The sequence below is a fragment of the Embiotoca jacksoni genome, unplaced genomic scaffold (assembly GCF_022577435.1).
Source record: "Embiotoca jacksoni isolate LCO1_2020_lvr unplaced genomic scaffold, fEmbJac1.0.p SCAF_46, whole genome shotgun sequence".
Classification (NCBI taxonomy): Eukaryota; Metazoa; Chordata; class Actinopteri; family Embiotocidae; genus Embiotoca; species Embiotoca jacksoni.
In genome coordinates this window covers 1,018,318-1,043,326 of record NW_027185399.1, presented here as the reverse complement: position 1 = coordinate 1,043,326, position 25,009 = coordinate 1,018,318, and the positions used below count along the sequence as shown (strand labels likewise).

The window sequence follows — 25,009 nt, the reverse complement described above, 5'->3', positions numbered from 1 at the left end:
TTAAAGCGCGCCGACACGTGCTCTGAATCCCAACTTTATTAAAGGTAAACTGTATACAAGCCCACTTTAACAACAGTCACATGACTGCCACATGGGAAAAAATCTCTGATGTCCAATCCTCTTTTTGTTCAGCTCTGAGCAGAGCTGGCTACAGGTCATAAAGTATTTCTGTACAGGCCGAGAGGACACAACTTGATATTTGAGGTACATAGGAAGAAAAAAAGAAACCCGAAAAGAAATTCAAACTCTGTCGTCGTATGTTCATAAATGGCAGGATTATGGGTCGACTTGATTATTTTAAATCACAAAATAGAGAAAAAGTTCAAAAAAAAAATTTCCTTTTAATTCGATTACTTTAAACTAAATTTACAAGCTTTAACCTTCTCTTTGATTCCCCGTCGACCCGTAATCTTAACATTCGTAAACCTGCGTGCTAACAGAAGGAGGGAAGCGTAGCTGCAAGTCGTATAGAGGGGGGAGGGGGGAGAGTGTGTGTGGGGGGGGGGGGCAGCGAACGGGTTTCGCGGTTTAAATCAGGAAGACCGACGCGGAACGAACGCGTCCGTCGCTCAACGCTTCGATGAACTCGGTACGATCAGCGAGTCGAGTGCAAATGGAAGAAAAACAAAAACGTTATCCACCTCACCAGCAAATCTTCACAAGAGGTCACTGCGTCAAAAGGCTGAAAAAACACACAAACACACACACACACACACACACACACACACACACACACACGCACGCGTCGCTTCGATTCAACCGATGTAGGATTTTTCTCAGATTTCCGTCACTGTTAAACCACAGACGGTGACAAGGCGCTGGAGGTGTCAGGCACGAGCAGGTGGTTTTTTTTTTGTAGATTCGCTAACAGAGGCCATCCGAGTCGCTGCGACGTCAGCCGTTACCGGGGCAACCAGCTCCGGTGCTATTTAGCCCGGCTAAGATAGTTTGACTTTTGTTTTTGTTTTCATCTCTCTCAGATTTCAGTTTTCACAACTATTTCTTCGGTAAAAAAGAAAAAAATCAAAGTGCTCGCCGTGGTCGGAGTAACCGGGTTAGGAAATTTCCGTTTAAAAAAAAAAAAAAAAAAGACATTTAAACTTAATTTTTCCCCAAATAAATTTCTGTTCTCTGAATCTAAACGAAATAAAAGGCAAAATAGCGCAAAGGAAGCACATTATTTCCTTCCTAATTAAAGTGAATCAACACCATTCGACCTATAATTGACCTGTTTTTTTTTCTTTAATACATTTCCTAAAGACGTACTCAAGTAATTTATTATTGTAGTTGTACATATATATATAATAAATTTAAAGAACTTATGAGACTGGCCAAAGTAGAAGCAGCAGAGGCGGTAATGCATATATATATATATATATATATATATATATATATATATATATATATACACATACATATATATATATATATATACATACATATATATTGGAAGATTTCCAACAAAAGCAGCAGTTTCTGCCTACTTAAGGGTCCCAAATAGATTTTTTTATCTCAGTGTCCAACAGGTGATTTAAAAAGGATTATAAAAAAAGAAATCATCAACTTTCTTTTTCTAGATTTTTGTGAAATATTGAAGAATTTTAACCAACCACCTTCAAAACAAAGCAAAACTGATCGATCACTTCTTCACCGGGAGATTTGGACTGACGGAGGGATCGAACCCGGGATCCTCCCGCTACAGTAGCGTGTCCTCGTTCTGTAATTCGACAGTGACATCTCACTGATAAAGTCCTACATTTTCATTATTATTATTCATCTTTTGAGATAAGTCGTCGCCATCGTTCGTAGAAGAAGAGCAGAGAGACGACGACGCGGGAAGCATAAAAAATAAAAAAAAATGGCTGAGTCATGTTCTGTTTTTGCTTCTTTTCTTTTTTTTTAACGCCCACTCATCCGTTGATTCTTCACATTCCTTTCAGAAACAAGCCTCATCCCGTTTCCCTCCCCCCTCCTCCCCCCCAGAAGTATGCACCCTCAGCGCTCCTTCATCCATTCAGATATATATATGTATATAGTTATATATATGTATATAGTTATATATATGTGTATATATATAACTATATACATATATACGCAACCACAGGCTGGAAAGACATTTTTCAAGAGGAGTGTACAGATGGGGAGGGGGGTGGGGGGGTGCAAGACATTCATTCTATAAGAATAATCGGAGGGGAAAGAATAAAGAGCCCGGGGTCATTTCATTCAGAGTCTGCGAACATGTTCTCGAGTGCATACTTTCAGGGGATAAATGTGGGACGGGAGGCGTCGGAGACGAGAGCAGCCCAGAGTCCCCGTCGCCAGCTCAGTTAGCCGCCCAGGCCTCCAGGTCCGCCATATCGTCCTCGTCTTCTTCCTCCTTCTTCTTGGCTACAAAAAAAGAAAAAGAAAAAAGAGTTGAGTATTTGGATATTACACCTGTTGAGACGTCGTGCTTTTGTTAGTAGCCTTTATTTCTTGTCGTATGTGCCGTGGTCTACCTGGTCTGGACGGGAGCGACGTGGACGGTACGCTGGGCAGAGGGACGTCTTCCGTCCCCGCGATCACCAGCAGCTCGTTGTCCAGCTCTTCCTGCTCCAGCTCCTCCAGCTCGGCCATCAGCTCGTCCTTCAAACAAAACGCGGAGACAGAATAAACGATCAAAGAGTTCAGGTTTCTGTCGATAAATAACAACCTTCGAATCGCTAAGAATTTAATCGAATAAATCAAACTGAGCCGATTCGACGCTGAATCCAAAACACGGACTGTTTTGAGGTTAATGGGAAAATTCAGTTATTTAGCGAGATTAATATGAACACAACATATGAATATAATGTTTTTTACATCAAGCTAGAATCTCTTGAAAATAGTTGTTAAAAAAAAAAAAAAATTATCATCTTTTTTGTTGTTGTTGTTGTTGCTCTCACCTCGTCGAACTCGTCCCCGAAGCCGATTGGTCGGGAAATGACATCAGAGATTTCCTGGGCCACTTCCTGTTGTTCCGTGATGTCCGCCATCAGATCGTCTACTTTGTCGATGTCCCTGCGGAACGGGAGAGAAGATGGCGTGTACATTTATTTTCGAATAAATACAAACATGTCTCGTTCAAAAAAAATTATAATAATGTAATTTTCGAAAGCCAGAATATAAATGAAGACAAAGAATTTAAGGAGAAGACAGAAAGAGAAGAAGCGTAGAAAATAGAGACGATGAACCGAGAACAGAAAAATGGGGAAATGAAGAGAAATAAGGAACTTGTGGGGAAAAAAAAAGATAATTCCCTGACCTATAATGAACAGGCCATATTATTTTATATTTTATTCCCATATTTAAATGATCTGTAGTTGCTTTCCAAACATTATATTTAGCTTTTTTTTAATTCATCATTTTGTAGCCAAAGCTTTTAAAAGTTGACATTTTTCCAGCATGTTTTCTTTCCTAAGCAGCTCCAAGAAAAAAAAACACATCTTTTCCTGAAAGTGCTTGTAACTTATTGAGAAAACTCCCTTAATGCTGCGTGGAAAGTAATACATTTGGATAAATGACAACTTAAATTGAATTCCCTCACATTTCATAACTCTGCCAAGAAAAAAAAATAATAATAATTTCCTGACTTCTCCTGTCTGGAAAAGAGTTTTTTTTAATTTCCGACATGGGAACTGTGGATTTAAGAAACTTAGAAGTGAACATGCAGAAAAAGTAAAAGAACCATAACAAGGAAACTGGTGGTAAATAAGAAGGTGCAATTATTCGACAATTATTATTGTATAATTATTCTAATGGTACAGCATGTTGTTTCTTACATGTTTTCGTGCGCGGCCTTCATGGCTTTGGCGGCGTATCCCATGTTCTTCAGCACTTCGGTGTTGGTGTTGGCGTTCTCCAGAGCCTCCCGCTGGAACTCGATGGTGGACAACGTCCCGTCGATCTGACCCAGCTGCTTCTCGTATCGCTTTTTCCTCTTCAAAGCCTGCAGAGCCGCTGGATGGGAGAAAAAATATCAAATATTAATAATAATAATAAAAAGGTGAGAGAAAAGGTGCTTTTTTATATATATATGTAGATCTATTTTTGCCAAGATGAGCTGAGTATGTCTGAAGTGTACGATTTAGTCAAGTCAACTTTATTTATAAATAATATTTATGACAATAAAAGGTGCTTCACAACAAAACATACAATTTTTAGAAGAGAGAAAAAAGGTGATATAAAATAAGTGACATGGCAAAAAAAAGCAATGTATAAAATATATATAAAATAAGTTAAAAAGGTCTTAAGGGTTCTTTTGAAAGGTGTTGAATGGATTTTTGAAGCCCTCAGTTCTACCGGCAGGATATTACAGTCACAGCGTCGTCCGAACGAAGCGACTAAATCTGATAAAATCCCGTCTGAGCCAAAATCTCTGCACACCAAGACTCACAATACGCTTCGGTCAGACTGTTTTACTCTTCAAAACAAGACCTGCTGCATCATCATCATCATCATCATCACAGATGTCTGGCCTCATCTGAAATAAGATGTTTGGAAAATGCTGAGGTAGTTGTTTGACCCACTAAAAGCTGTGTGTGTGTGTGTGTGTGTGTGTGTGTGTGTGTGTGTGTGTGTGAGTGTGTGTGTGTGAGTGTGTGTGAGTGTGCGTGTGTGTGTGTGTGAGTGTGTGTGTGTCTAGATCCTGGTTGTATTTTAGAGTCTGGATTTAAGACAGAAGCTTAAAGAAAAATAAAAGCTAAGGGTTAAGTTAACATTACGATTTGGGTTTTGGCATTTCAAATATTTATGCTGCTCGCTGTCGCCCTCCTGTGTCGTCACGGGCAACCGGAAGGATTTTATCTGCTTGTTTTGCATTTTCTATATTTAGGAAATAACTTCAAGCGAATTGACATAAAAATGTTTTACAGTGTCGGCTGTCATCCTGCTATAAATTTGCTGCCACACTTTCACTGTTAAAAAAAAAAAAAAAAAAAAAAAAAAAGTCTGAGTCATGAGCGGACATAATTTAAAAAGCTTTTAGTAACACAAGCACAAATGTAGAGCATGAAGCGATCAGATTTAAAGCATTTTTAAATGTTCCTTTATATCTGTTTTTATGTGAAACGCTGCAGGTCCTTTTCTTTGAGCTGCATTTCTTGTATGAAAGGTGCAAAACAAATAAGGTTTATTATATTATTATTATTATTATTATTATTATTATTATGATGATCTCGCTCCACCATCGGGGTCAAAATTTGAATACGATACTTTTGGTTTATGACCAAATATTTGGAAAAACTAACGACGTTCCCATCAGCCTTCAGCTGGATTTGTTTTTTTTTAGTGCTAATAAACTAAAAAAAAAGCTAAACTAAGAACACGAATGATCTTTTAAAGAGCGAAAGTTATTAAAAGAGTCGCTGGAGGCGAAAAACTTGAATCTGAAAGGGATTTTGCGGGTAGCTCGTTTTTTTTTTTGGATGATGTGCCGCGTCGTCAAAATGTAAAGGTCGAAACGCTCAACGAGGTTGTCTCACCACGCCGGGAGCCAGACGGCCGCCGACGCTTCCCGTGTGATCGGATTATAATCAGCAGCCGGATCTATTTCCAGACCGATAACGTCGTTACACAAACATCACATAAAACCGTGATCAGATTATTCGGGTTTCAGAGCTGAAAGTCGGACCGACCCGGTTGATCCCGCGGGAGGTCGACTCCCGACTCGGTGACCTTCGAGCCTTTTCTTTTCCATCCACCTCGTCCTCGCCGCGTCCCGTCGTCCTCGTGATCAGCCGGGTTTGGTTTTATTTCCCGTGAGGAGTTCCTCTGTTGCATATTAATATTCAGTTGCGAAACGAGCTATGTTGAAAATCAGGTTTTGAAGGGTTGTTGTACACGATTGAAGTCGGAGGACGAGTTGTTTTTTATAAGATTATATGTTTTTTAAATAATAGAACCACCGATCGCTCTATTAACCCTCCAGGATATATAATAATACTTTAAATATATCTTCTAAAAGTTACGACTCCTTTTGTTTTTGTACGACACGTTAAAGATATAAACATGTCGTTCTGTATTAGGTGATAGAAATCAGCTTTAACACAAGATAAATAAATTAAAAAACTGAGTAAGCTGCTCGGGAAATCATTTTTTATTCACGCCGATTACGTATATTTTGATTTTGCCTCATTTTTTTTCTTGTAAGATCAACGAAAGGCTGCAGTTTAGGACAGGCTGAAATAAAAGGTTAATATAGGAGAGGGACAGAAATAGCAGGTCTATAAATAAATAAATAAAAACAAGTGAAAGGAACAGAAAATGTGATATGTAAATATTAAAAGCAGGTTTAGTTATAAGTGATAAAAACACAGACTCGTGTTGAATTATATAAAAGTAAAATCAGCTGATAACTAACTTTTTTTTTTTTTTTTTTGACAGTATCTTGTTTAATATGTTCGTGTCTCGTGAAACAAACAAACAAACAAACAAACAAACATTTAAAACCGGAGTCTATTTTTAGCTTGGAGAAGCTGTCAACTTCCCGGTTCACTCCACCCTGAGTTAGCCTGCGTGCTAACGCTTCCCGACCGACCCGGACTTCCGCCCCCCCGTCTCTCCCCCGTTTTCCTCCCCCGCCTCACCTCGTTTGTTTTTCGTGCCGTTCTTCTTCGCCGTCAGGAGCTCCTGGTCGATCTTCTTCTCCAGAAACTCCTGTTTCTTGGCCAACATGTCCTCCGTCTCCCGGAGCCGCTGGATAGCATCCTGGGGTGTCGGCGACTTCCCACCTTTCCCGCCGCCGCCGAACAACTTCCCGAACAGCGACATTTTTTTTTACGCCCGTGAAGTGTAAACAATAACGGTTGTTTTTTTTTTTTACCGTAAACAAACCCGCCGGTACTTCGCGAGGTAACTGTTAAACTGCCCTTCTTGTCCAAACCGTCGCCGCCGTTTGTTGTTTTTTTTTTTTTGTCTCTTCTTCCGGTTTTTCCCAGAGAGGCCTCGTGATGTCATTACGTCACACCTCTACGTGAGTCATGCGTCAGACGTAACTTCGGGCGGAGGGGGGGGGGGGGGATTTCACAGCTGAGCGACGACTCGTACTTTCCCGACGTCACTTGTTATTATCGGAGGTGGAAGAAGTGTTCAGGTCTTTTCCTTGATGTGAAAATACTGCACTACAAGTAAAAGCAGAACTTTAAGTTAAAAAAACAACAACAACAAAAAAACAATAGTTGAATTCGCTTTAGTTTACGATTTTTCTCAGATTATAAAAGAACATTTAACATTTTCCAATTCAAAATCACAAACTTTAGAGATACGTGGTTTTTACCAGACAGGTGGGGTGTAAAAAAAAAAATAAAAAATAAAAATATTCATCTGAAAAGTAACGAGAAACTAAATAAATTCAGTGGAGTAGGAAGTAAAATATTTGCCTCTGAAAAGTAGTCAAGTGAAAATGGAAATGGAAAGACTTCACGTAAAGTACAGAAAGTAAATTAACTTAAAAAAAATCCTACCTTCATAACAGATATATTATGAGTTGTTTTTTTTAAACTGTTTTAGCTATTAATTCAACTTTATAGCCATTTAACTGGAACTTGTGGTAATTTTGGCATTATGTGTAGTTACTGCATCTTGCCTTCGGGGGGCAGTGTTGTGACAGATTCATCCCTCAACAAGAGTTTGAAGTTAAAGACACATTAGTGATCCTGCTGTGTGTTATTTTTTTTTACCCACATTTAACACGATTAGTTGCGACGACAGGAAAAAAGGAGGTCCGTTCGGTTCAGACGAAAGCGTCGAGGGGCCAGCCCAGCTCCTTCAGAAAACTACGTCTCCCATGATGCACCGCGCTGGACTTCTCCAGCTGAAGGCGCCGGTGACCCGAACGCCAGCCGACGAAGGCCTGAGACGTCCGAGGGACCGGAGGGGAGGGGCTCGCCTGGAGGGAAAACACGAAGCGGAGGTGGAGTCGGTGGTGAGGCTCGACGAGACGGACGTACAAGGTGGAAAAGCTCGTACGTGGGTGGATTCTCCCGGAGGGGTCAAAGGTCGTGCAGCCAGCTGGGGAAACTCCACTTTGACCGTCTTCTTCAGCCTCGTCCTGTCCACGTCGGACTGAAATACACAAAACAGAGGGAAGAAAGTACTTCTGTGTGTATATATGTGCATATATGTGTGTGTATACGTGTGTGTATATGTGTGTGTATATGTGTGTATATGTGTGTGTATATGTGTGTGTATATGTGTGTGTATGTGTGTGTATATATGTGTGTATATGTGTGTATATGTGTGTATATATGTGTGTGTATATGTGTGTGTATATGTGTGTGTATATGTGTGTGTATATGTGTGTGTATGTGTGTGTATATATGTGTGTATATGTGTGTGTATGTGTGTGTATATGTGTGTGTATATGTGTGTGTATATGTGTGTGTATATGTGTGTGTATATGTGTGTGTATGTGTGTGTATATATGTGTGTATATGTGTGTGTATACGTGTGTGTATATGTGTGTGTATGTGTGTGTGTATATATGTGTGTATATGTGTGTATATGTGTGTGTATATGTGTGTGTATATGTGTGTGTATATGTGTGTGTATATGTGTGTGTATATGTGTGTGTATGTGTGTGTATATATGTGTGTATATGTGTGTGTATACGTGTGTGTATATGTGTGTGTATGTGTGTGTATATATGTGTGTATATGTGTGTGTATATGTGTGTGTATACGTGTGTGTATACGTGTGTGTATATGTGTGTGTATATGTGTGTGTATATATGTGTGTATATGTGTGTGTATATGTGTGTGTATATGTGTGTGTATGTGTGTGTATATATGTGTGTATATGTGTGTGTATACGTGTGTGTATATGTGTGTGTATGTGTGTGTATATGTGTGTGTATATGTGTGTGTATGTGTGTGTATATATGTGTGTATATGTGTGTGTATACGTGTGTGTATATGTGTGTGTATATATGTGTGTATACGTGTGTGTATATGTGTGTGTATATATGTGTGTATATATGTGTGTGTATATGTGTGTGTATATGTGTGTGTATATATGTGTGTATATGTGTGTGTATATGTGTGTGTATATGTGTGTGTATATATGTGTGTATATGTGTGTGTATGTGTGTGTATATATGTGTGTATATGTGTGTGTATATGTGTGTGTATACGTGTGTGTATATGTGTGTGTATATGTGTGTGTATATGTGTGTGTATATGTGTGTGTATGTGTGTGTATACATGTGTGTATATGTGTGTGTATATGTGTGTGTATATGTGTGTGTATATGTGTGTGTATATGTGTGTGTATACGTGTGTGTATATGTGTGTGTATATATGTGTGTATACGTGTGTGTATATGTGTGTGTATATGTGTGTGTATATGTGTGTGTATATGTGTGTGTATATGTGTGTGTATATATGTGTGTATATGTGTGTGTATATGTGTGTGTATATGTGTGTGTACCTCCTTGTAGGCCTCGGTCAGGAAGCCCCATCTGTTGGGCCAGACTTCAGCCGAATCCTTCTCGACTTTTACATGCGCTTTCCTACGTACACACACGCACAGTAATAAAAACAATAATAATAATAATAATAATAATTTTCGTGGTATTCTGCCTCATGAAGCACTAAAAGGGGAAAAAGAAACACCCTAAATAATACGTTATTTATCTTTAATAAAACAAGGCGGGGATCAAAACTGAGACAAACTATGGTCAGAAAAACCTCAAAATAATCAGTTTAAACGTGAAGAAAAACGTCGACTATAATTGTTATGGTCACAAAATATATATTTTTTTTTAAAGGAAGAGATTATTTTCACTTTCTATTGATTTCTGATATTTTTGTTGCCATTTTATTTTCTCATAAGCACATGTACAAATTATTACAAGAATCCTTTCTTGTTTTAGTGTCATTTTTATATTAACATTTTCACGTTACTATTTAAAAACCTCATTAGAACAGCTCGGACTTTTCATTATAAATAAATACCAAATAAAAAATAAAAAAGGAACTTTTCTCATCATGATAAGTTAGTATAGCAAACTTTATTTATTGTGCAGCAAAACAAAATAATAACAAAAAAGATAACGGTGATGAATGATTCTATGTAAATCCCAGTAATAACAATAATATGACTTGTATACAGATTATTCAATCAGAAAGCGTGTTTTCAAAAGTAGGAACTTATTCAAAAGCTCTGTTAGTAGTTTTAAACATCTTGACGACGTGATAACAATCATAAATAAAACAAAAGGAGGCTAAAACTATTTTTTTTATAGATATAAAAGTCGACTAATGAGAACAAACGATACGCAGCGATGAAAAAGAAAAGTCAGCAGTTTTACCAGATTTCATCCTGATGCACAAAGTTGATCGTTTCAGGTGTTCGCTGCGAGTCGGCCATCTGTCCTGACGTGTGTGTGTGTGTGTGTGTGTGTGTGTGTGTGTGTGTGTGTGTGTGTGTGTGTGTGTGTGTGTGTGTGTGTGTGTGTGTGTGTGTGTGTTTCTTTCTCTGCGTCCGGCTAATGTTTCACCAAGCCACATTGACAGATCTGTTTACGGTCGTCATGGAGACGGCGTCCCTAATCAAACAGGTATATATATATATATATATATATATATATATATATATATCCTCTTTCTTGCTGTAACCGTGGCAACGGTGAGAGCTTTGGCCAGTGGAGCTTTGTGCTTTTCAGTTCACGCCAGCTGCTGAACTTTTTACATTTTTTTTTTCTATTTTTTTAAATTTGTGTTTTTATTTATTCCCCCCCGACGTGATCTCAAGAACACCTCGAGGGAATTTCTTCAAACTTGGCAAAAACATTCACTTCACACTAAGGATGAACTGACTAGCGTTTTTGGTGGTCAAAGGTCAAAGTTCAAGGTCACCGGTGACCTCACGTCCTTCTCATCCGTCTGTCCCGTCCTCGTGAACGCAATATCTCGAGGAACGCTTCGAGGGAATTTCTTTAAACTTGGCAAAAACATTCACTTGGTATCAACGAGGAATTGATAAAAAAAAAAAAAAAAAAAAAACGGGTGGTTGAAGGTCAAAGGTCACTGTCAACTCACATTGGCTAATGCTCGTGAACGCGATACTGTACAGAAGCGAAGTAATGAAACGCAAGTCGCAGTGACGATTTCATCAAGTTAATAACATGCATATTAAGTATAGTGAACAACATTCATTCATAGATCTGATACCAAACCGAGGACGTTCCCTCTGCAGGAGAGTCCTTACGTGACTGAAATACAAAATAAAACACCGAGGAGCACACATGCTGCATTTAAGTGTACACATACACTTAAATATCTCACAACTCACCACATCCCATAGTACACAACATGAAACCAAAAATGTATCGCTGTGTAGTATTTATGTACACACTTTGATTATAAAACAAGGCGATTTCTTCTAATTGGACACACATTTTCAATCCAACGCAAGGATTTTGGTGGTCAAAAGGTCAAAGGTCGAAGGTCGCCGTGAGTTCACATTTATTTCCCGCCACGAACGCGATATTCTCAGGAACGCCATGAGGAAATCTTTGAAAATATGTAATCCCCGCTTGTCTTCCTGTACCGGATCAGACCCGCGGACAGAAACACTGCTCCCAAAAGCAAAGCACAAACTCCACCGGTTATATGACTCCTGCCGGTGTGATCCGAGGAAAAGTCTGCGACAAAATAACACGAGGAAATTAAATATCGGCAAAATCGACAAAACCGACAAAATGACGCGATAACGTGAGTTAAATCGTTCTCACCCCAGTCGGAGATCTTGGGCTCGCGGAGGCTGGCGTGCTCCACCACGCAGCTGACGCCGTCCCGGCGGCCCGACTTGAGCTCCAGGAACGAGTGAGCCTGGTAGGTCCAGTCTCCGTTGGTCAGCACCTCGCTGAAGCTCACGCCCTCGGTCACTTCCTGCCCGCCGCGGCGCCACGTCATCCGGATGTGTTTGGGGTAGAAGTCGTACGCGCTGCACACGAGCGTGGCGTCGGACCCGGCGCCGAGGTCCGCCTCCCGCAGGCCGACGCTGGGTTTGGCTGAAACCGAGAAGACGCGACGGTGACGTTAATTAAAAAAGGAGGCGGAGCCGTGCAGCGATCAGGTCTCTCTTTCTCGGGAACCGAAGCTTCATCGTTTTGATAAATCGTACAAAAAAGTTGGGAGCGGAATATGTTGCACATGTTGCCTGCAAATTAATAATAATTTGTCAATTACTTTATCATCTCGTAATTTTAATACGTAATGTAAGAATTGTTTAACCTTTTAAAAACACACCTATTTTTTAGGCCTCTGCTCAAAAGTTGCATACCCATAATAAAAAGAGTATATCTCTGCAACCACAATAAAAAATTATAAAAAAAATAATTAGCTTTAATAATAAAGGAAACACTTGTGAGATTCGTTCAGATGTGTAAATATCAGTCTATAGGTCTATATTTTAATAATAGCTTTGCCGAGTCTTCTCCCTGGTAGGGCTTAAAGGGTTCATGAATAAATAATGCTACGTGATCAATAAAAACTCGGCGATCGGCCTCAAAAATCCAGATTGGACACTTTTAATTATGATTCGTTTTAAAGTTATTTCATTTTTTATTTTTATTTTTTTTGGGGGGAAGAAAATTCTTCACGTGTTCGGCGTTAACGTCGGCGTTTTGAAATATTGACCTTCGTTTCCGTCGGTTACGTTAAACATCAGCGGGACGTTGTCGACGCATATCTGCTGCCGCTCCACTTGTCTCTGCCGACGGTCGCCCTTGTTTCCGTTGAGCAGCGACGCCGTGACCCGGCCGGCCGGCGTGAGGCCCGTCCAGTCCCCCACCGTGCTGTTGTACCGCATCGTGAGCCCCCCGTTGAAATACCAGTCGACCAGATACTCCACCTGCTCCGGATCTCTGGAGGAGACGGCGCACTTGAAGTCGGCGAACATGAAGTAGCCGTTTTCGTCGTCAGAACAATCTGTCAAAAATAAAGAAGGAGGAACAAGTTTACGCTCCTTTTTTTTTTTTTTTAGTTTTTTTGTTATTATGGTGTTTTAATGTGCAGATGCAGCGTAAGTCTACTGGCAGCGAACGTTATGTGTAAACTCACAACATAATGTGGCGTTAAGGACTTTGATCATGTGACTGGATTGTTTTTCATTTTCTTAACTTCCTTCACACCAGTATTTCCTTCATTTTAGATCACATTGACTTCTTGATTCAGGTCACGAGTGAATAATGTTGTCTTTTGAGTGTCAACACAGTTTCACTACGCTGTTCACTGGGGACACAAACATGCTTTCTCACTTCCTGTTTGTGCTGTGAACTCGCGCGTTAAGTTCTAATTTTGATATTTACATTGGTGATGAGACCTCTGCCACTAAAACTGTCAACTGAATTTAGATCAGTCAGTCGACGAGCACGGAAAAAAAAATTCTCCATTAAAAGTCAGGAAAGCTATTTAGAATTGGAAATGTAAGTACAAAAGTTTTGGTGGCAAAATTTATCAATAAAAAAAATTAAAAAATAGATAGTATATTTACCACAAAGCATTTAGGCAGCATTTTACTGTTTTAGGTGGAGCAGATTTTTACTACTTCTCGGTAGTTTCACTTATAATAAAACTGAATAAACTGGTCATGAATTTGGATGATACTTTCTTAATCTTAGTGTTAACTTAATCTTTACTTTATATGTCTGGTAAATGCAGTCAGGTAAAGAGTACAGTGCAGTATATTTACTGTGAAATGTAGTAAAAGAGAAGTACAGAAAAAGACCAAAACGGAAAAGACCAAGTACATTAAACTCTATTAATACTCTACTTCAGTCAATGTTTCACAACTAGAGATGTTTTGGTTTAAATCTCTGTACACTCTAGTTAATTGAAAGGAGGTTCATCAGGAATTATATTCAAAGTAAAACTAGTAAAGTAAAACGAGTTCCCAAAAATATATATCAAAATATTTTGACAGAAAAACATTTTCTGTTTATTTTTCACAATTTAATTTAAACTCGATCAAAAATAAGCTGTTGTACAAGTTTTCTGGTGAATCACACGGTGTATGTTGTGAATTATAGATGTACAGCTATGATGTATAAAACATGTCTTAGTGGACATATTAAAGCTAATATTTCAAGCACCAATGACACTAACTGTTCCAAAAAGTGATATATATATACATATATATATATATATACTGCACATTAAAATGTACATTCATAAAAAAATGACTCACCCATTGGAGGTGCTGAGAAAAGACAAAGCAACAGGAGGTACTTGATGCGGTCCATGTTGAAGCCACAGTGAGGCCAGGCTGTTGAGGAAGTGCCAGTGAACTCGTGAGCAGTTTGCAGATGAGTCTTTCTTTTCGGTTACAGCTGCTGTACTCAAATAACACTGATTCCTCTTCTGTTCAGTTTCCCATTTATTGCAGGAATTTTGACTGGAAGTGAGTACTAATTTGCGACAATAAATGCATTTTGAAAGAAATTTTTACCAACCACAACTACATAATTACAAAACAATGTTAACAAATGCATCAGCAAGAAAATTAAATAAAGAAAGAATCTCAGGTTTTGACCCCCTGAAGTAGTTTAATGTTTTATTTAGTTTCTGAGATGCTTTACCCGAGTTTAGAAAGTCACTCAATTCATTTCATCACGAATCAAGACTTTTATGAACAAGTTCAAAAAGTTCAGCTCCTTAAAATGAAACCATTTCAACTTCTCACAGTAACCAAACAGGTCATGTGAAACCAAGGAGGATGCAAAAGTCAGAGACGACCGCTTCCTCATTCTTCTTTTTAAACTACACAGAGATCTGAACAGGTCTTCACCAAGAAATAACTTCCGTGATTTTTAATAGTTTTACAAGAAGCTTTCTTGTATTCTAAAGTTACAAACAGTTTCCCCCAACCGTTGTACAATTAGTTGTGATGGAACATATTCTTAAAGGAATTGTTATACTTGCATATTTCATGAGCCCCACTTTCAATAAACTATCCACTCCTCTGTTGGTACATTATTAATGAATGAGACTGCAGATTCTCTCAAATGTGCAACACCGTTTTAGTCCACCAGGGGTCAGTGTGGGTCTTTCAAACATTGGTGCTCACCTGTTTGTTTCTGAGCCCTCCATCTGTTTGCTAACTGGATCCGTATTTAAATACGTGGTAACTATGATTTTTTTTTTTTTTTTTTTTTTTTTTTTTTTTTTCACTGTTTGCGCAGTGATTTCCAGATTTTAAACCAAATTTAAACTGCCACTGTGTCTGATTATTGGAGTTGGTTTTTTTGCTTGTTATTTCAGTATTTTATAATATTTAATTGATCCATTAGTGTTTTAAAATAGGTGTTCAAATGGTGTTCGTTTCGGTCTAAAGCCCTTTGTAGTTTCTGCTGTTGCTCCAAGACTCATGTATATTTACTATGTATGTACTGCATTTTATTTGTTTTAGTTAATTATCTGTCTGCAGCTCGTACACCCATCCTCTTATCTGAACCTTCTCCCTTTACAGATATAACTGGTCAAACTCTTCCTTCCTCCAGCCATAAAAAAAATAAGGCAACGCAAGTTATCTCCGCTGACTGTGCACCTCAATACACTCATTCTATGAGTTAAAGCACATACATCTTAAAACTAATGGGCTTTTTTCATCTTATTAGTATGAAAAAAGAGGCTATATTTTAGCACAGCAATACTAGACTATAATATACAGGCTTTGTATGTAGAAAAAATAAATGCACACAAATCAGGGATTGATTCAAACGTCAGTTTTTGTAGAATATGTAAGCGTTCGATTTAATAAATGTATAATATGTAAAATCTCTTTATTGGAGCCCGGTAGCTGCAAAACCCAAAAAAGCAACAACCGACAGGAAAATACCGGAGACTAAATATCTAACCCGGTTTATGTTTGACACTCATGTGTGTTACACATAACCCATAACAGAGGATGTCATAATCAACTAAAAAACATTTTGTTCAACCAGGTCATGCAGGCGGTGGCTGAACGCGAAGAAAAAACAAATCATTTCCGTTATTTTTCTTACTGATTTTTCATGTTCAGTTGGAAACACCAACGAATATGAATTTGTAGCTCCGATGTTACAAGCCAGTTAAGAAAAACCAGGTGGAAAATGAACGCTGTACTGCTAAGACACACAAAAACACAATACTTTTATCAGCTGTTGAGCAAGTTGCCATTGATGAAAGTTGTTCAAGTCAGCGCTGCGCTATCAGTGCTTTCATCCCACGAAGCTCGTAAACGTACCGAGCTGCTCTGACGCGCGGAAAATGGAAATGAAAGATTTTTGTGATCACAGTTCAAAGTCCTACTTCATATTAAATCTGCGTTCGTAACCCAAAATTTAAAGACATTTTTCACTAATTCTTTGTTTACCAAAAAATACGTTTCATGTTGAACTCTGTATCTTTTTTTCAGCTGTGAGAAGATACCGTATCTGACTTTGTTTTGAGAAACCTGGTATTACGCTAACGTTTGTAATACACCCGCCAGTCCACTAGAGGATGCTGTTTCAGTGTTACGTTTTGTTTCACATACGTGTGGAAAAACAAGGTGCCTCAGGTTTATGGTCTGAAAAATGAGTCCGATGCTGAAGTGCCTTAAGCTGCAATACCACCGAGTGCCACTAGAGGCCTCCGGCTCCGCTGCTTCACGTTTCAGCTCAAAAAAAATAAACTTTCGCTTCACTTTCACTGCTCTCAGATTGGTTTTTTTGTTTTTGTTTTCAGAAAAAAAAAGCTTCAAAAGCCCATTTGCACTCGACCTCAGATAGACACGCTCAGCGGTGATGCGGGAAAATACGGTGGAACATTCAGCCGCTATTTTTTATTCGGAGTCGGTGGAGAGTTAAAAAGACGATGAATGTCGGAAACACAACTCAATGGGAACGATAAGGTTTCTCATTAACCGCTGAATGTGTAAATAAGCCCTATGTGATACCGTAACAAGCTCGCCTTATCAAAAGGTGGTGTGTCATGTGACGTGTTTCCACTGTGCTCACGTAGCCTCCCAAAAAAAAAAAAAAAAAAAAAAATCATGAATTGGCGGTTTTAAATGCTTAATCCAAAGGGTCCTTATCAGAAACGTTTGTTTGCTTATGTTCCCATTATTGTACTTATGTCACCATCTACCACCGTTGCAGTAACATCCTGATGTCACCGAAGCAGGTTAAAGATCCTCCGAGTGTCTCCGGTTTATGACGGCTGACCGGGTGTTGCACAATTGAGACGATTGTTAAAACGCTCGTGTTATGTGACGTGTCTTCTTCGGGAATTTAGTCTCAGACTCCAGGGAAAGATGTTCAATTCTGCCCGCTCAGCAGCACTGAAAACACCGACAGACATAAAAACTGCTCGCAAACCTTTAATACCACGTTATATTTAGAGAGGATATCTACGCTAAAAGCAGCCCTTCAATTCCAACTGTACTCCTGCAGCAGCGACTGCAACTCCAGCTGCTGTAACCACTGCTACTCCCCTTTACGTCCACTAATAATGCCGCACACGCACATGCATGTATGTGGCTGACCTTTGACCTCAGAAGGGTGAGCCCCCGTCCGCCGGCCAATGAGAAGGCGGCCGGCCGAGGCGCAACCCACGTCACACGCCGGCCTGTGACGTTTGAACCCTGAACTTTACATTTAATGTGGGTCAAAGTCCAGCAGCGACGGCTGCAAGAAGTTGCAACACAAGAAAAGAGGATGAAAAAGACAATATGAGAGTTTAAATCAGAACAAAATGCAAGAAAAATAAAAGAATTTTGCTTTGATTTTGCTTAAAACTTGTTAAAAAAAAAACATGCAAATGCTCTCAAAATACATTAAAAAAACACATGATTACGTAAGATTAGTTTAATTTCTTAAAATCTTGACTTATTACTGCAGCTGTGACTTTACCCAGGCTGCAAACGATTAACTTCCAAAAAAAAAAAAAAATCTATTCGCTTGAAACTGGTTCAGCTGGCAAAATCAAGTACACATTCAGCCGGATGTCATCGCCCCGGGTTTTCCCTTCAGAAGTGTTCCAGAGAGACAGACAGGCAGACAGACAGACAGACAGGCAGTGGGACAAGAGCTGTCTGTCTCTCTCTCTCTGAGATCTGAGCCAGCTTCCAGCGGTCAGCCGGCGGCGGCAGGAACCGGTTACGCGGAGAGGAACGACATGACGTCCTCCCGTTGCTCAATCATTCACCGGCGGCGTCCCGTAACACGCTGTCAGCTTTTCTTCTGAACAACAAGTTCAGGCAACTAACCAAGAGGACAGGCCTCCCTCACACACTTCCTCCTCTTCCTCCTCCCATGTGGGACATCCCGGGGTATAAAAAGAGCAAACCTTCTCCACGGCAGATACGACTCACCGAGACGGCAAAAAACAGGTCCGTAAAATTCTCCTGAAAAACAAGAGACGACTCCAAAACAAACGACTCAAGGTAAACCTGACGCTCCTTTCTTTATTCTTATCTTGTGTGTAATGTGAGGAAGTTACCTGCAGAGTTAAGACAGGGATGCTGTTGCATCAGGAGGCTCGACGCAGTGCTGCGAATCACGAAAGCCTAAAAAGACGCAACTGAAGAACACATCTAGAACTTTCGATGCATTTGGAGGAAATATATGCGCAAAACTGATTGTTATTCCCTTTTCCTCTTGTCCCCCCTCCTCTCGCTTTGCTTCTCTTGTCGTCTTTCTTGGCCGGTCTTCCACTTTCGCTCCACTTTTTTAAACCTCCATCTTCTTACTTTTGCTCATCGCCCGTTTTATGCTCCTTCTCTCAACCATTTCCTTCTTTTCCTCCAGACCTCCTCTCGTCTTTTCCTCTCTCTTTCTCCGGACTCCTCCGCCATGCCTCCCCAGGTCCAGTCCCAGAACCAGAACGTTCCCCGGGTCCTGCAGGGCGACCTCAGCGCCCTCAGCCCGGCCGTCAGGGAGTTTGTGGAGGCCAACGCCGCCCTGTGCCAGCCCGACTCCATCCACATCTGCGACGGCTCCGACGAGGAGAACCGGGCCGTCCTGACCCAGCTGGAGGAGCAGGGGATGATCAAGAAGCTCGACAAATATGAGAACTGGTAGGTTGGTTGGACGGTCTAGGTGGATTTTAATGTCGTTTGTGCAGAAGCAGGTTAGAAATGGGATTTTTTTTTTTCAAATTTGAAGGCTCCTTTTTTCGTTTTTTTTATGGGCCCCAAAAAATGCCTGAAATAACTTTTGAGTACCAGCTTTTGCCTCCAAGAACGCTGTAATTCAGTGAGATCGGCAGATTGCCCAGAGGTGTTGTTGCTGATGACACTGGTGCATCAGCCAGTCGTCAGCAGCTGTTTAAATACACAACATACGAGGAAAAGGTCGACATTCTGACAAACCAGTAAGTCCAGATTTTTCTGTCGGTCTGCCGAATGTGTTTACTCGCAGCTCTCGGGCAAATTTACCGTACGTTCATCCTGCAGGACGATTTCTGGGGCGGATAGACGTTGAACTTGTAGCTCCACTTTGATCTAAAATGCCATTAAATTTGAATACAAAAGAAGCCTCTAATGTCTCCTTACTCTCTTCTTCTTCTTCTTTCACTTCCTACCTCCACTTTCTCCTTCCTCCTTTCCTGCAGCTGGTTGGCCCGGACCGACCCGAGGGACGTGGCCCGCATAGAGAGCAAGACGGTGATCGTTACCCAGGACCAGAAGAACACGGTGCCCACGCCGCTGGAGGGCGGAGTCAGCCAGCTGGGCCGCTGGATGTCCCCGGAAGAGTTCGACAAAGCCATGACTCAGCGGTTCCCCGGCTGCATGAAAGGTAGCACGGACCCGAGACGCAATTTAGCCACAGTGAAAACATATGGATACTAAAATGAAAAAGCAGCTAGTTTTTACAGAGAAGAAACTGGATATTTCTTAGTAACCAAAAAAATGTGAATATATCTTTAACTTTCTGTCTCCGTCTGCAGGTCGTACCATGTACGTGATCCCCTACAGCATGGGTCCGGTCGGTTCCCCTCTCTCTAAGATCGGAGTGGAGCTCACCGACTCTCCCTACGTGGTGGCCAGTATGAGGGTGATGACCCGCATGGGGAAAGCCGTGCTGTCGGCTCTGGGGACCGGCGAGTTCGTCCGCTGTCTTCACTCTGTCGGTTGTCCTCTGCCGCTCAAAAGTACGTCGAAAACTTCCAAGTCGTTTTCCTTCAAATTTACTCGGCAGCGGTCTGAAACTGCAGGAGAAACACGATCACGAATAAAATGACATAATGCTACTGTTGTGATACGTTTCTTCAGCACTTGAGGTGGTTAACTACTTCTACCATCTCCTACTGCAACTACTGGTCCTTACAATCAGTTATAACTGTCCACGGATCTGAATTAAACAATGCGCTGATTTCTCTCTCAGAGCCGCTGGTGAATAACTGGCCGTGCAACCCCGAGCAGACGTTGGTCGCCCACATCCCAGACTGCAGACAGATCGTCTCCTTTGGCAGCGGTTATGGAGGAAACTCCCTGCTGGGAAAGAAGTGCTTCGCCCTGCGCATCGCATCACGCATCGCCAAGGAGGAGGGCTGGCTGGCTGAGCATATGCTGGTAAGGAACGGAAAGAAAAAAACATAATTAGTGGATTCGTTCCCCTACTCGATTGAAAAAAAACCTCATTGTAGGAACCTCCTACAACAACCTGTCCGTTCTTACCGAACCAATAATGTCGTGTTCAGATCCTGGGCGTCACCAACCCTGCCGGGAAGAAGAAGTACATGGCGGGAGCCTTCCCCAGCGCCTGTGGGAAAACAAACCTGGCCATGCTGTGCCCCACGCTGCCCGGCTGGAAGGTCGAGTGCGTAGGAGACGACATCGCCTGGATGAAGTTTGATAGCCAAGGTAAGAGAGGGAAGACTTTTCTAAAGGTCGTCAAATGGACGATAAAGCGAAGGTGACAGGAGACTTTGATCATTTTTTCAAATTTGTTTTCCTCTCCTTTCCCCCCGTTTCCAGGCAACCTGCGTGCCATCAACCCTGAGAATGGCTTTTTCGGCGTCGCGCCCGGCACCTCGGCCAAAACCAACCCCAACGCCATGGCGACCATCGTCAAGAACACCATCTTCACCAACGTTGCAGAAACCAGCGACGGCGCCGTGTACTGGGAGGGAATGGACCAGGTTCTGCCCGAGGGAGTGACCGTCACATCCTGGAATAACAAGCCCTGGAGCTCGGAGGACGGTAAGAAGCTTTCTTTTTTTCGAGTATATTTAACAGCTTACCGAGAAAGGAAATTAGAAATGGTGTAGCTGGAAACCTTTGGGAAACTTACATCGGCTCACAGCAAGAAAAGATCTACTGTATTAACTATTATCAGACGTTCTTTGGAGTAAAATGTTCCTCTTGTCTTTCCCTTGTTCTAGGCGAACCCAGTGCTCATCCCAACTCTCGTTTCTGCACTCCGGCCAACCAGTGCCCCATCATCGACCCGCTGTGGGAATCCCCGGAGGGAGTCCCCATCGAGGCCATCATTTTCGGCGGCCGCAGACCAGAAGGTAAGAAAAAACGGGAGGCAAAAACTCTGGGAACCAAATCACTGGTAGAATTAGAGATTCGAACAGAGACACTACGGACTGGGATTGAGTAAGAGAGAGAAAACAAGGTGCCACCACGTATCAGTAAAACAATCAGATAACGGTTGACCTAATCACTCTGTTTCCTTTCAGGCGTTCCCCTGGTGTACGAAGCCTTCAGCTGGCAGCACGGGGTGTTTGTTGGAGCGGCCATGAGGTCAGAGGCCACCGCTGCTGCTGAACACGAGGGTCAGTACCTACTGTTTTTCTGGACAATGGGTTTCTTTGCCCTGACAACCAAAGGAATTTTCTTTGTCTGAATTTCTCAGATTTTTATTCTCTATTATTTATTTATTCTCACAGAAGTTAACTTAAAACATACTTACCCCTTCTCTCTCTGACTGATTCTCTTATTCAGGCAAGGTAATCATGAATGACCCCTTCGCCATGCGCCCGTTCTTCGGCTACAACTTCGGGCAGTATCTCTCGCACTGGCTGAGCATGGCTGACCGCCCCGGCGCCAAGCTGCCCAAGATCTTCCACGTCAACTGGTTCCGCAAGAGCCCCACCGCCGGCTTCCTCTGGCCCGGTTTTGGCGACAACATCCGCGTCCTGGACTGGATGTTCAGGCGGCTGAACGGCGAGGCCGGCGCCATGCCCTCGGCCGTGGGCTACCTGCCCTGCCGCGACTCCCTCAACCTGCAGGGCCTCAAGGGGCACGTGGACCCGGACGAGCTGTTCTCTCTGGATCGGGACTTCTGGCTGAGGGAGGTGGACGACGTGAGGAAGTACTTCACCACGCAGGTGAACGACGACCTGCCCAGCGAGGTGGCCCGGCAGCTGGAGCTCCTGCAGCAGAGGGTGGAGCAGATGTAGAAAAGGAAAGAAGTGAGAGAGAGGAAGGTTCATGCAATTCTGACCAGACGTGTTCGTAATTTTTGTTGTTTTTAGATTAGAAATGTTTTTCCAAAACTGTTGAAATTCTAGCACAGACATTTCATGACTTTGAAATTTTAGAAAAAAATGTGAGTAACTCTAGAATATCTCTTTATTACTTACGGACATTTCTTTGAGGTAGAGCCTTGCAACTTTTCTACCAGGAATGTCGAGATGAATCATGTTCCTCACGGTGCTCATCAAACATATGCAAACCAGTCAAGACTGCTGAATCCAATAGGAAATATTTAATTTCCATCCATCCATCCGTATGCTGTTTTAGCAGAACTATTTTTTAAACCATGGTTCCAATGTTTTGTCCTTCTGTATGTCTGAAATCTCATATTTAATGATAACTTATTACAAATGCATATCACGTTGTCACTGCCATGTAAATCTATATAATACACGAAGAGTCCCGGTTAGCTCAGCTCGTGTTTTGTGACCCTTCTAGGGTCTAAGAGGAAATGTATGTTTTCAGTTCATGTGGTTATTTGTTTGCCTTAATATATTTTTATACTGTGTTCGAATCTGTGTTGTTGAGATCTTCAGCTCCTGAAGAAGGGAGACAACAATTAAACTATTTAAACTTAACGGTGATTCTGTTCCATTTTTCAAGGATATAGTCTTGTTTTTAATACAAGCATAAAAGACAGATTGAGAGCAAATTTCTCATACTGCAATCAACAACCAAGTTTGTTAGTAAAAACACACGAACTGACAATAACAATCATCTGGATTGCAAACAATGTTGTACAATTCAATGTGCTATACATAGTGTTGAAATATATTTAAAAAAAATGTTTAAATACGACTACGACTGCAAATAATAACAATAACGATACAATATTAGTTCTTAAAGCATCATGAAATCTCTGAGAAAGTTATAAGTATATACCACAAAAAAAGTGTTAATACCTAAAAATCTGCTGCCTTTTTTTTTTTTTTTTTACTAAATGAATAAATAAAAACGTTGTCGCATTTTTCTCTCTTATGGTGCGCGGTCGGTATCAAGAGACCTAATGTGGCCCCGTAAATAATCTTTTTTAAAGTTTAGCCTAAGACTTTTCTCTGAGACAACTCAAATACAGAAAGGACAAAAACAGAAAAGTCTCCTGGGACTTAAAAAAAAAAAAAATTAGGATTTAGGAAATTAAGGATTTCTTACGTATTCTAATATAAAAGCTGAAATCCTAATAAACCAAACTTTTGTGTTGACAGCTGGTATTTCTAACGCTGTTTCCACTATATCCAAACTCCTGTTTTGTGCCATTTAACATCACAAACAATATAAGTTCAGCTTTTCCTTGAAAGACATATTATGTAAGTTGCAAGATACAAAAACACATCGTGTGTACACTGAACACAAAACCTGAGTTGTTGGATCCTTCACCTGGACAGTGGCTGTGTGCGGCCACATGTTTTCATCCCATGCTTCACTGCAGCTGTTGTGCAAGACATGTAAATAATGACGGTGACGCATGTTAATCATCACTAACTTGTTTTTGACGCTACCTATGATCTAAATCCTGTGTGCTTATATACCATGCACCATGTTGTTTTTTAAGCTAAAGGTCTCCAAGAACACAACATTGAAGTGTTTCCAGGTCAAATTAGGACCTCTGATGTTAATTTAACTCGTAACGATTCGTAACCGGTGAGACGGATTTTGCAGGGATTTGTTGAAACAACACGTGTTATTTCATGGCACTTAACACATTAAAGTCATTACAGCAGAGCTTTACAGCATTATACAGAGAAACCCAACAATTCAACAATTCCCACGAAATCTAGGAGGGATAAACTGCTCTTTAAGGGAGAAAAACCTCCAGCAGAGGGAAGGAAAAACTCCCTTTTAACAGGAAACGAACTCTGACAGAACCACGTATGAAACCTTTGACATTAAAAACAGGTTACTGACGTGAAAAATGATTAGAAATCAATGCAGTTTTTGCTTTGCCATTCATAGCTAATAATATTGCATTTTTCCCCAAGTAGAGCTTATTGAAAGAAACTTCATTCATTAAGCGTGAAGACAATTGCATTTAGTCAAACTGCAGTTTAATTGCATATAATGCTAACAAAAAAATCATATTGCAGGAATTATGGGAAGTGAAGTCCACTGAAGTCAATCCTCGTCACTACGTTCTGCTGTATGTCTACAGATGGACCGTATTGCGGACTGAACGTCCCGTCCGCTGCATGTTGCATGTTGCGGATTGTTTTTCCGATTCGTTGTGAGAAATTGTTGTTCGTCTTCGAGACAATCATTTACGCCTTGTTTTCTGCTCAACGAGCACCATCGTGTTCTTGTTTTTCAGATGCCTTATCTGAGGAAATAATTACCTTACTTGTTTTTGTGCTCAGCTCTTATCTAAGTTTTTAAATGGTGCAGGTTATTTGTTCATCTATAAAGGTGTTTTAAGTGTTGCGGCTTATCCATTATCTTCATTCATTCATTATCTTTTTCTATGGTTTTATGGCTTTTCTTTGATTACATACAGGGCACATTTACCAAAACAAAATTATGGTTTATAAAAATGTTACATGCATTA

The 25,009-nt window shown here is 40.8% G+C and overlaps 3 protein-coding genes across 4 annotated transcripts; 1 reads left to right on the top strand and 2 right to left on the bottom strand.

The window, feature by feature from the left end:
• Window positions 1-21: 21 nt before the first annotated feature.
• On the bottom strand, window positions 22-6,930 carry chmp4ba (charged multivesicular body protein 4Ba). Its single transcript, XM_069169636.1, has 5 exons — window positions 6,606-6,930; window positions 3,801-3,978; window positions 2,925-3,039; window positions 2,499-2,625; window positions 22-2,388 (listed from the first exon to the last, which is right to left on the bottom strand). The coding sequence occupies exons 1-5, from the start codon at window positions 6,787-6,789 to the stop codon at window positions 2,324-2,326; spliced, it is 669 nt and encodes a 222-aa protein (XP_069025737.1). The 5' UTR covers window positions 6,790-6,930; the 3' UTR covers window positions 22-2,323.
• Window positions 6,931-7,996: 1,066 nt separating this feature from the next.
• Window positions 7,997-14,285, bottom strand: LOC138210463 (SLA class II histocompatibility antigen, DQ haplotype D beta chain-like). 2 transcript variants are annotated; one of them, XR_011179257.1, is made up of 5 exons: window positions 14,209-14,285; window positions 12,660-12,950; window positions 11,753-12,031; window positions 9,445-9,526; window positions 7,997-8,082 (listed from the first exon to the last, which is right to left on the bottom strand). XR_011179257.1 is itself a non-coding variant. In XM_069169635.1 (4 exons), the coding sequence occupies exons 1-4, from the start codon at window positions 14,261-14,263 to the stop codon at window positions 11,511-11,513; spliced, it is 777 nt and encodes a 258-aa protein (XP_069025736.1). In that variant the 5' UTR covers window positions 14,264-14,285; the 3' UTR covers window positions 10,408-11,510. The 2 variants fall into 2 exon arrangements, 1 of the variants encoding a protein (XP_069025736.1); XM_069169635.1 differs by lacking the exons at window positions 7,997-8,082; window positions 9,445-9,526 and adding an exon at window positions 10,408-11,662.
• A 3,962-nt stretch (window positions 14,286-18,247) lies between these two features.
• Window positions 18,248-23,048, top strand: pck1 (phosphoenolpyruvate carboxykinase 1 (soluble)). The gene is made up of 10 exons (XM_069169640.1): window positions 18,248-18,426; window positions 18,791-19,059; window positions 19,596-19,780; window positions 19,932-20,135; window positions 20,369-20,556; window positions 20,685-20,847; window positions 20,962-21,186; window positions 21,369-21,500; window positions 21,672-21,767; window positions 21,937-23,048. The coding sequence occupies exons 2-10, from the start codon at window positions 18,836-18,838 to the stop codon at window positions 22,392-22,394; spliced, it is 1,875 nt and encodes a 624-aa protein (XP_069025741.1). The 5' UTR covers window positions 18,248-18,426; window positions 18,791-18,835; the 3' UTR covers window positions 22,395-23,048.
• The last annotated feature ends 1,961 nt before the right edge of the window (window positions 23,049-25,009 follow it).

What these genes read in the sequence shown, in the direction of transcription:
- LOC138210463 (XM_069169635.1), bottom strand. Translation starts at nt 14,263, where the DNA reads ATGGACCGCATCAAGTACCTCCTGTTGCTTTGTCTTTTCTCAGCACCT. An exon ending in CGTAACCGACGGAAACGAAG is followed by an intron (nt 12,032 to 12,659) that starts GTCAATATTTCA and finishes TCTCGGTTTCAG; the next exon opens with CCAAACCCAGCGTCGGCCTG. An exon ending in GCCCAAGATCTCCGACTGGG is followed by an intron (nt 11,663 to 11,752) that starts GTGAGAACGATT and finishes ATTTTGTCGCAG; the next exon opens with ACTTTTCCTCGGATCACACC.
- pck1 (XM_069169640.1), top strand. Translation starts at nt 18,836, where the DNA reads ATGCCTCCCCAGGTCCAGTCCCAGAACCAGAACGTTCCCCGGGTCCTG. An exon ending in GCCCTGGAGCTCGGAGGACG is followed by an intron (nt 21,187 to 21,368) that starts GTAAGAAGCTTT and finishes CCCTTGTTCTAG; the next exon opens with GCGAACCCAGTGCTCATCCC. An exon ending in CGCTGCTGCTGAACACGAGG is followed by an intron (nt 21,768 to 21,936) that starts GTCAGTACCTAC and finishes TCTCTTATTCAG; the next exon opens with GCAAGGTAATCATGAATGAC.
- chmp4ba (XM_069169636.1), bottom strand. Translation starts at nt 6,789, where the DNA reads ATGTCGCTGTTCGGGAAGTTGTTCGGCGGCGGCGGGAAAGGTGGGAAG. An exon ending in CGGCACGAAAAACAAACGAG is followed by an intron (nt 3,979 to 6,605) that starts GTGAGGCGGGGG and finishes TCTCCCATCCAG; the next exon opens with CGGCTCTGCAGGCTTTGAAG. An exon ending in TCGGGGACGAGTTCGACGAG is followed by an intron (nt 2,626 to 2,924) that starts GTGAGAGCAACA and finishes TTTTGTTTGAAG; the next exon opens with GACGAGCTGATGGCCGAGCT.